Source organism: Fistularia commersonii, chromosome 6 (assembly GCF_037954325.1).
Source record: "Fistularia commersonii isolate RoL2024-O1a breed Wild chromosome 6, RoL_Fcom_v1.0, whole genome shotgun sequence".
Taxonomy (NCBI): Eukaryota; Metazoa; Chordata; class Actinopteri; order Syngnathiformes; family Fistulariidae; genus Fistularia; species Fistularia commersonii.
In genome coordinates this window covers 21,559,842-21,570,268 of record NC_141289.1, presented here as the reverse complement: position 1 = coordinate 21,570,268, position 10,427 = coordinate 21,559,842, and the positions used below count along the sequence as shown (strand labels likewise).

At 43.8% G+C, this 10,427-nt stretch overlaps 1 protein-coding gene across 1 annotated transcript; it reads left to right on the top strand.

Annotated features, from left to right (window-relative positions):
- The first annotated feature begins 980 nt into the window (after positions 1-980).
- Positions 981-9,657, top strand: nmi (N-myc (and STAT) interactor). The gene is made up of 10 exons (XM_086147536.1): positions 981-1,094; positions 1,172-1,242; positions 1,312-1,362; positions 2,524-2,682; positions 2,765-2,881; positions 4,530-4,686; positions 5,155-5,261; positions 5,612-5,798; positions 8,177-8,280; positions 9,291-9,657. Exons 2-10 carry the CDS (start codon positions 1,207-1,209, stop codon positions 9,474-9,476), a joined length of 1,104 nt encoding a protein of 367 aa, XP_086003662.1. The 5' UTR covers positions 981-1,094; positions 1,172-1,206; the 3' UTR covers positions 9,477-9,657.
- The last annotated feature ends 770 nt before the right edge of the window (positions 9,658-10,427 follow it).

Genomic DNA, 10,427 nt, shown 5'->3' with positions numbered 1-10,427 from the left:
CATCACAGCAAATAATTACACTGCATTGCAGTTAATTTTCTGGTCTACTTGGATATTTGGTTCATCTAAAATCTTATCATTAGACCCTTATCGACGGATTTTTAACTTCCATTCATAACAATTCTCAAACAAAACTGTTGGCCAGGATTTTAGATTCACTACAAGCATGTAAACCTTTACATTTTTCAACTCATTGAAAGAGCACTGAAAGGGCACTTCACATAGCTCAGTTGCATATTTTGAGTCATTTCATAAAATAATGGTTCATTCAGTTGACTTCCATTACTTCAGCGAAAGTGCTGGGGCACAACAACACTCAGTGTTTATGGGTGTCACTCGCTTTTAAATGCAGAAAGACTGCTGAACCGGATGTGCAGCTGAGGAGTTTCGGACCGCGGGCCGAAGGGGCATTTATACCGTCGCCTCAATGGTCGGGTCACTTCCTAGTCAGGAATTCTTTTACACACCCTCGGAATTGAGCAACTCGGGGTGCCGGGCTGCACCTTGGACCGAGTCACGGGGTGCGTGATTGATCGTGTGCAGGGGGTGTCAGTGGAAAAAGGCAGAGTTGGTGTGCTTTTGTCATCACCTGTTGCGTTCCCGCAAACAAATTTGAACCGTTTTAACGGAAACATCACGGGGTGTTCTTGTTCAGCACCACGGCCATGTTCTCCCGGCTGCAACACTGGCGAGGTCTTCAAGAGGCAGACAGGCAGCAAAGGCCAAAGGCCTCCTGCTCTGCCTGCCGTCCATTAGAAGCCACCGCAGGAGAGCTCTGCTCCCCTTCTCTCATTCAGTTCACAAACCCAAAGGCTCAAAGGCTTGCACGGGAAGTAGTGACAATCAAATTGCGATTTACGGCAGTAAAGGTTATCAGGTTATGAGTGGAAACATTTTGGATGAAGACAGCGTGATTCTGAATGCAGAGCACAGGTCGCTTCTCCGGTGGCCCTGCAGGAGGAGCCCAGCCTGCGGAACAAGATGCTTTCACTTTTGTTTCACGCAGTTGATCACGCAGTGAACCGCCGATGGAATCCTGAATGTGTTTTCATGTCTTTTCAAGGGAGACGGAAAAAAACATCTCGCAAACTCGGGTATGGATCTTTTTTTTATTCTATTTAGAATACGTGGCTCGTTTGTCATTTAAATGACTTTATGTTTCATGGCGAAGATTTTGAAAAGAAACTCCCGTTTGTTCGCGACGCCATGGACGCCGTTCACAACAAGCCGATGACTGCCAATGTAAGAAAACCCTAAATGAAAAGAGTTTTGTCTTTTCCGTCACAAACTCAGCGTTGTGATCTCTCGTAGGAGCGCAGGAGCGAAATCACCGAGTTCGAGAAAGAGCTGGAGGCCTGGGAGGTAAAGACTAACCACTACTTTTAACCTTTCGATCATATATGTTTCAAGGTACCAGACGGAGGTCTCGATCTGGCTTGCTGTAAAATGCACTATTTTACAATGAACTATCCACGCCGCTCTCTCCGACTCCCGCTGCCTTTCAGACTAACAACCTGTTTTTTCTGGCTGTGAAGTTTCGTTTTTCGCGAGAAACTCGGTGCTCGCATTCCGTGGATGCTCGCAGGACACGTCCACGCACAATGAAAATAAGGGGGAAAGAAATACAGCCATGTTCACTAAAAGGCAGAGTATTGCACCTCAGGTAACAAAAAAAAAACAAAAAAAAACACAATATTTTTATAGCACTTCGGGTTCAGGACACAAATAAGACTGATTGTGGCAGAAAGTGAAGCTGTTTTTGTCCGATCCGTCAGTCTGAACCGGCGGGTCGAAGCTGTTTCTGCCAGAGGGAAGGAGAACCAACAGTTTGTGGCCTGGATGTGTCTATTTCTCGTCAGGTTATAAAACAAATCAGAGAGTATAATTCAAAAAATAACATTTTATTTCTGATTTTTTATTTTAAAAAATTGTTAAAGCAATTCAATGCAAAAATCAAGACAATTTGTGATGAAAGAGGCGCGAATACCTTGGATGTACTTTTTTACAAATTCAACTTTATTGTCAATATCGCCACATGAACAAGACGTACAGAAGAATCAAAAGATGCTTGTCACTCTCCCATGGGGGCGTGAAATGAACAATATTATATAAAGTGCACATTAAACAGTGAAGTGCACAATAAACTATATGGTATAAAATGCGCGCAGATACAATATACTGGTACTGAGGGTGAAGGAATGACCAGCTTAAAGAGTGAACAGCGGCGTCACACAAGCGTCGCTACCACCGTTTGAGAGGCACTGGTCTGAGGGCTACCTTTACTTTTCATTTGTTCATTTTGGGCCTCAAGTATCCAAAGGATGACAAGAGGGTATCCGTTATGCGAAAGTCTTTGTCTTGCTCTGCCATATTAGCCATTGGGCTGACTCAGAAAAATAAGGCTCGTGACCAAGGGAAGAAGAATCCGGTCTTCATTAAGACTCTTGAAACAGACACTGGTCCTTTCTCTGAGGCAAAGTTTCTTTAGGAATTACATAATAAAGTGAAGCCTTTCTTACCAAGGATAAACTGAAGAAGGCTGAGGACGTGCGAGACAGGCTTCTGTTGGAAAGTTTGGAAGAACACGACATGAAGCTGAAAGCTAAGGAGGAGATGCAAGTCAAATTGGCTCAGGAGGAGGAGTGTCAGAAGCAATTCAGCAACAGCATGAATGCTGTTCAGGTAAAGTGAATGTCACCACGCTTATGCTGCTTTTCCAACAATAAAACATAACCTGCTCACGTCTTCTTTTACACATTTCTAGGTGGAAATCCAAAAAGTTGACAAATACAAAGAGGTTTTGCAGGACAAACTGAGGACACTTCAAGTTAAACTGAATGCTGAGAACGATGAGTTAATGAAAGTGAAGCGGAAGTTCAAGGTAGGTAAATTAAATCAGGCTTCTATTCCACAAATAAAGTGCACATGTTTTGGCTTCTTGCTCAGTGTGACATCAAAATAGGCACGTAGTATGTAAGAACCCGAAGCCTGGGAACCATATGAATTTAGTTTCGGTTAACGTCCCCCCGACCCACTCATTCTGACGATTAACTGATTGTTGAACAGAGGGCTCGATACAAGCTAGTCTGCCAATCACATCGGGAACAAATACTGACAAATATTTAATATGAGATGAACCTTCTGTTAAAGTGTGCACACGACCTGCAGATTTAAGATGGATAGAAAAGCAGCTTGTGCGATGAACAAATGCCGTTTGCTGGACTTCTGATGAGCAGAAGGATGTCCCGTCTATCTGCTCTACCTCTCGGAAGTTAGTCGAACGTTCGGTTTTTCTGAATGGCGGTTCTGTTGTGCATCGTGGGAGATTTTTTGGCTATTGGGCTGCTGCACATCGTTGAATTGTTTCTGCAGCATCTCCTGTTTTGAAATTCCATTGTGGAATTGAGCATAGCTGGATAAGCTAGCAACTGTGGCGTTGACAATTTAAACTAATGTAATTCAAGTCTCATCAAATAAGTTAAGGAACTGGCAAATTTTCAACCAGTTAAGTTTGAGGACAGACAGCTCTTGTCTTTTCATATGAAAGTGGTGAGTCAAAATGACGTTGCAAACTTTTAATGCAGCTAATTTATGTCAAAAAAATGTCTGGCCACAAAGTCCTAGTGATGCGAGGTTCACTCTTCCATTCAAGCTTATAAGTTCCTGATCCCGGAGAAAAGGTCACTGTTATAATAACGGCTCAGTCATAGGTGTGTGTACGAACCCAGGTGCAACACACGACTCTCCACCGACAGAGTTTACTTGAAGCCCAGCAGTAGAGGAACAGTTTCTTGAAAACAGGTTATGAGGACACTGGGGTTCAGAAGTTCCAGCCAGCCAGCAAATCGCTGGGAGGTCTTCCTGGGCGCACTGCGAAAGGCGAGGATACGGGGCACAGTAGAAAGGGAGGTGTCGGCGTCGGCGTCGGCGTCAACCCCCCCGTACAGTCTCAGAACAGCAGACAGACATGGAAGTGAGGGAGTAACAGCCCCCAAAGCAACTTCGTGCAACCCACAGACAAACATGAGCGCGGCGACGACCCAGCAACTTGTATGTCCGAGCCAATGGCCTATAAGCCCTCATTAATTGCCGGCAATGGACAGCTGCCGTGCGTCCTGTGTGCGCGCACGTGAGGCCATGACCCTTGGTGGGGCGCGCATGACCTGGTGTCCAGTTACTGTAAAGTAATGCAGAAATAATGAATAATGAATAATAGGCAAATAGATAATGACAAGATATTAAAGTTGCTCCATAGATTCAAAACACTGATGTAACAAATACAATAGAATACACTGACTCTGGAAAATGCTTGGGCTTTGCTTCATATTTAACATGTTTTCCTGATAATGCGTCGATGAATTTGAACAAAATAGTACTTCCTCGAATTTCCACATTTGCTGTAAAATCCAAAGCGCCGCTTTTTTTTCCGCCTGAAAGTTTCATTGAGTAATAATTTCGATTCGGCGTGAAAATGTTTGAAACAACAAACATGGTATGCTGTCATGTGTTGCAATCTTCTTCGTGTCTAGATCCACGTGCCGGCGCCTGCCACAGAAGTGAAGCTGACCAGTGGAAAGGACGATGACGGCAACGATGATACAATCAGAGGAGTTTTTTCAATCAGCCAGAGATCCACTGCGCTTCTCCAAGGAGGACGTGCCATTGTTACTTTTGAAGACGAGAAAGGTAAACACAATTCCTCATGTTTCTTTGTCAGACTGACATCGGCCTGAGGTTATGCTTACGCCTAATCGACGAGGGCCAAAGATTTTCATGACAAAATGCCGCTGCGACCGAGGTCTGAAGATAAATGTAATGCTTGATGGAACTCTGAATGCTGAATATCTTTTGGCGTTTTAGTCAGCGCAAACACCCGGTTGATGGTAAAATGTCCATTTAGTAAGCAATCGCTGTTGTTGGCCACTGACACGCCACACAAGCCTCAATACAATGAAGTGTTCCCGCTCACTTCCAGGTAAAAAAAAAACAGAATTTCAAGCACCCCAAAAACACACAGAAACAAGCATCAACGTAAACCCCAACATGCGTGACACAACGCTTTCTTTCAAGTTTTTCAGAAACACAAAAACTGCTGGACATAATGTTGCCAGACACTCACAGATCACACGCCGTGTTTTGTTTTCTGTCTTACAGTGGCTTCTGAAATCCTGAAGATGAGTAGATGCGTCGTTATCTGCGGGGAAAGCAGATTGGATGTGAAACCCCAAAGAATCACCCTGGACCCCACTGTGAAGTTTGAGGTACAACCATTTCATACGGGGATGTCATGCATGGTTTGTGTGTCCATCGCTGAAGAAAGTGGACAATCGAATGCAGAAATAAATTCCTCGGTCTAATACATTGGTAGCGGTCAGAATGTTATTCTGCTGGATATTTCATAAATTCTCACAAATCTCTGGAGTATCTGCGCGACTCAACCCTCTTTCCCAGCCTATCCCATTAAAGTATTGTTGTAGGATACTCTTTCAATGATACGTTATGTTGTGTTTTAGAGATGAATGGACAGCGAACAGTCACTTTATCCAGAGTGGTTCTTATGCAATGATTTTGTGACTTTTCGTGGGCCGGTGTGTGTTTGTTTTTACCGTAGATCCACTTGGACGTGTCTACAAAGCTGCTGAAAGTCTCCGGCGTTCACTCTTCCCTTCCTAAAGATAGAGTAAAAGTTGGAATGGAGCTGAGTTTCAGCAGGCCCAGCAGAGGAGGTGGCGAAGTGGAAAGAGTGGAGTACGATCAAAAATCAGGGACAGGAAAGATCACCTTTCTCCACCCAGGTGGTAAGCGTATGCTTTAACTCAGTACATCTACAATGTAGTCTCTGTTCGCTGCGTCGGCATATAATCGCAATAAATATGATACGTATTGTTTTACTGGCTCATTAAAAAAAGACAACACTACTAAAATGTATATTTATACCAGTGCCTCTCAGTTATTTTCTGTTATGCCCCCCGCTAGCAAGAAGAAAACAATTCGGGCCCCCCACTCTCCGCCACAACTACAAATATTATCATTTGTCTATAAAATTGTTACGAGTATGCCTCTGCACAAAATTATATCCTCATTAAAATAAAAAAAAAGAAAGAAGTATAGTTCAACTTACAACAAAGAATAACTTTGTTTTTAACAACGTTTTTAGTCTGTAACAGAAAAGATTTTAAGTTCTCTCGTCTCCCACTTTAGTCCCAGTGAAGCCGAGCGCTGCACGCACGTCGTCATATTTCCTCGTCTTCGCTTTCCGATGACTTTCTTTTGTCTCATTATCTTCGTCTCTCTCCGCCTTTCTTTTCATCCCTGTTAAAAAAGATTTCGAGTTGTCTCTTGAGGGTTTTTAACTGCACTTCATATCACCTGCACCATAGAGCTAACACTCCCTGCACACACTCTGACAATGAGAGCGCCACTGACAACTACTGTCTTGGATTTGCAATTACACTTTATTCTAGTACGGCAAAAACAAAAGCTTGTTCCCCCGGGTCACAGGCGCCCCCCCGGCATCGCACCGCTATTTGAGAAGGACTGATTTACACAGTTGAACACGGTAAGCGGCCTCCACTTGTCTCTGATACAGCGCATCGCCTTGCGCTGTCAAAAAGCCCGCCAGGCTGAATATCATTCACCCGCTCACACAGCGAAGGCAGCAGAGACATTTGAAATGAGAAAGACATTTGAAACCTGTAACTCAGGCGTCCAGGAATCAAATTGATCAGAAGGCGTACACTGAAGTCACTCCAGGCGGGTCATTGTGGTGGTAAAACGATGTCCTCGCCGTGCACGGTGCACGACGGCAGCTCTCTCAGCCCGGGCAACCCCTTTGGATTCATGTCATTTTAAAATGACTCACTTTAAAAAGTGTAACTCAACTGCAGATAAACACATTTGATGATAAAGGTGTTCATGCCGAGCAGAAATGCAATAACACAAGGAACAATAAAATGTAGTAAACAGTTTTAATGTTTTCCTCCAGTATATAGTTGCACATGCAGATAGATAATCTGAACGAAACCAAGAACTCAACTGCGTCAGTCTCGCTTCCCCCTTGAACTCCTCTGTCCCACCGCCGGCCCCTCACCCCCTGTGGGGCCGCCGTCATCCCCGTCCCGCACCATTCTGATGTACATTTGTGTACTTTTGGTCTTCTCTTGGCACCGTCAAAGCGCCGCTCGCCTCACTCTGCTCTTCTCTGCGCTCTTCTATCTCCAATGGTCTTCGAGCTTCCAAAAGTTTTTCCAAATTCCCAGTGCTACATTGGTAGTGCTTCTTCCAATGAAAATGTGCTGCTGCTATGTGCTGCTACTCTTTGCATCTTCCCATCAAATGTCTGGCGCCTGTAAATACATTTCCTTCTCTATCCTCCATCACCGTAACCTCCTACACATCCTTCCATTCTCTATCTCTGCTCCACCGACCTGTATTAATCAGACTGTCCCGATGACGGAAAAATGGCCGATAAATACACGAGTCAGCCTGTAGGGTCATTTTCCAAGTCTTGTCAGGGTTAAATATTTTAATGAATTTCCTTCCTATCACGATGTTACCACCTTGCAGCTGCAAACCAAGGACGTCGTTCTATCATGAAGGCTGCATTATATGACATACATGATTCATGACACATGTACATAGAGGCTCCTTTTGTATTTTTCATAGTTTCACTGGTGTTTATCACGTAGACATGATAAATAGAAATGAATACAAACTTTGTAGCAACTTTCAATATACAAGGACGTAAAACAAAAGCAACTTGTATGTGTAATCTACGTGGCCATCATTAATGGTTCCCCACCAGAATGGGAAAGGTTCAAAGCCAGCTGCTGCTAGGTTACAATTTATATATATAGATATATATACATATATATCTATATACAGACATCTACATATTTAAAGCCCCTGTTTGTACCTCTACCTCACATGTGCACTCCTTTGCTGAAGGTGCTGTTAGCAGCTCCTGAAGGTGAGGCTACGGTCCACGTTTGGAAAGGCAGTTGAACATGCCTTTACTTCCGTGAGGCTGGGATGCTGCGCTAAATAAGGATTTTGTTATCTTACACCTGTACCTACTTCATCCTTTCGAAACTAAAGGGTTTCATTTTTGTATTACAGTATATTTTGTGTAAAATAGTTGTAACTAACATTTTGATCATCATGCATGTGCGTTCAGTTGCAGAGAGCCTGGTCCAAAGAGGGAAGTATCCCGTGCGTCTGGAGTCTGAAGTCGATCTGCCCGTTGAGCCCGTACACGAACACCGGCTGTGCAAGTTTCAGGTAAACAAACAAGAGCAGCTCCCTCTGTCAGATGACGCCCTGAAGTGGCAGCCGCACATTGCAATGACATCCTGGAAAAGGACAATGGCCTGAGCTGAACCCCGGAGAGAACCGGTGGGATATTATCAGCGGGAAGATGAGACACCTGATGAGCTGAAGGCGTGGGCTTCCATTCCACCGGAGTAGTGCCTCAGCCCGATCCCTCCGTGCCACGCTGCACTGATGCGGTCCTTCATGCAAAGGAGGCCCAACCAAGCATGCAGTGCATAGAAATGAGCATACTTTTCAAAAGGCTGACGTTTGGTTTTGAAATATCATTTATTTCTTGATTTTTCAGAGACAACAAATGTTGGTTTTCATTATCTGTAAGCCCAAACATTTAGAGAAATATAGGTTTGAAAGATTTTACCCTGTGTGTAATGGAACACTATAGTACATGGGTTTCACTCTCTGAACTCAGTGACAAAAAATATTGAACTTTTTCATGATTTTTTCATTTTGCGAGCCCTAGCCGTACTGGTAGAAGGAGGCTGAGTTTGGGACAGCCAGGCAGGAGGCCCGGAGATAGAGGAAACAAGAGATTTATGAATGTAGTGAAAGAGGAAATGAAGGTAGTTGTGCGAGCGAAGAGGAAACGGAGGAGCACCGGGTTTGACGGTGGAACCGATTCCTTGTGACGACCCTTGAAAAGAGTAGCCGGAAGAAACATTACTTTTCAATCGGAATCTCAACAAAGACCGTGAGCAGACATCGCCGAGGTAACGTCGGCAACATCCCACATCGGTACTTACAACGGTTCGTAAATTTTGCAACCATTTGTTCTGTCCCAAAACCGCAGCTCAGCAATTCTTCAAACTGTTTACTAGAATACTTCAAGCTGCTTTTCAGGCTATTTAAGTTGGAGCAGCTTTTCTATAAATGGAGAGAAAACGAGCATCGAAAAGATAGAAGAAAAGCTTTGTCTGTGTACATATGCTAACGTATGCAAATATTTCTACGATGTATTTCAGGTGCTGGGTTGGTCTGCAAAGCGAACCCTCCTTCTGGACGGCGTTAATGATGTTGATGGACAGGGTGAGGAGGACATCCAGGAAAACCTAGAGATCCACTTCCAGAGACCCAGCAACCATGGTGGCGAGATAGAGAAAATCAAGTACATCTCAAGACACAAAACTCTGCAGGCTTTTTTTCTCTGAGAACGTAGTGGACACGACGGATCGGGTTATATATATTCTCATAGGCGTACCTATGCATACATATATATCATAGTAAGGCTCAACACAAGTGTTACTTCATGTGCAGTAAATCTCATGTGGATTTTCAAAAGTTTAAGCAAACATAATTCTGATCACTAATAAACCTCGAAATTGATTCCTATTCACCGTGTCCATGACTGCTGCACTTCTTCTGGATTGGGGTGTGTGTGTGAACAAGGGACAATACACAAGGAGAATAATAATAATGAACTACGTATGTTTTTATTTGCATTGTGCTCATCAAAGGATAACACTTACATAGAAGCACTAACTAAACTTCGGAGAATCCCAGATTCCACATTCATTACATGAATAGACAAATGTAATCATGCGATTATAAGCCAGTGTTTAAATGGTGCTTATCGCAGCTGTGTTTGAACGGGAGGTGGGGTTCACGCTGGAGGGCCACATGTACAGACAGACAACCTTTCACTTTCATTCACATATATGGGCAAATTTCAAACTCGTTCCTGTTGACCAACTGAAGGGAGTGGAGAGAGAAGTCAGAGGAACCGCTCGCAGACACGGGGAGATCATGCAAACCGTCCACAGAAAGGCTCCCTGGTGCTGTGAGGCAGAAGCGCTTACCACTGCGTCACCTTGCTTTACAATGCGTTTAAAACCATCACCATGTAATTACTTTGTGAAAAGATTTGAGGAATCCATAAGCTACACCAAAGTAACCATTTGCAGTCTAGGTCCAAATGTACCTCGTTTCAAATTGCAGTTGAGCAGAACTACCAATCTACAGTTCAGAGAAGGATGAGAGTTCTTTGGTTTCTAACTTATACCAACCACATTATTTGTTTTCCCATTCCTAGCTCATGCAGGGTCCCACACTTCCCCCAAACATCCGAAGAGTCATAATTTCTTGTCCTGGCAACTGAAATT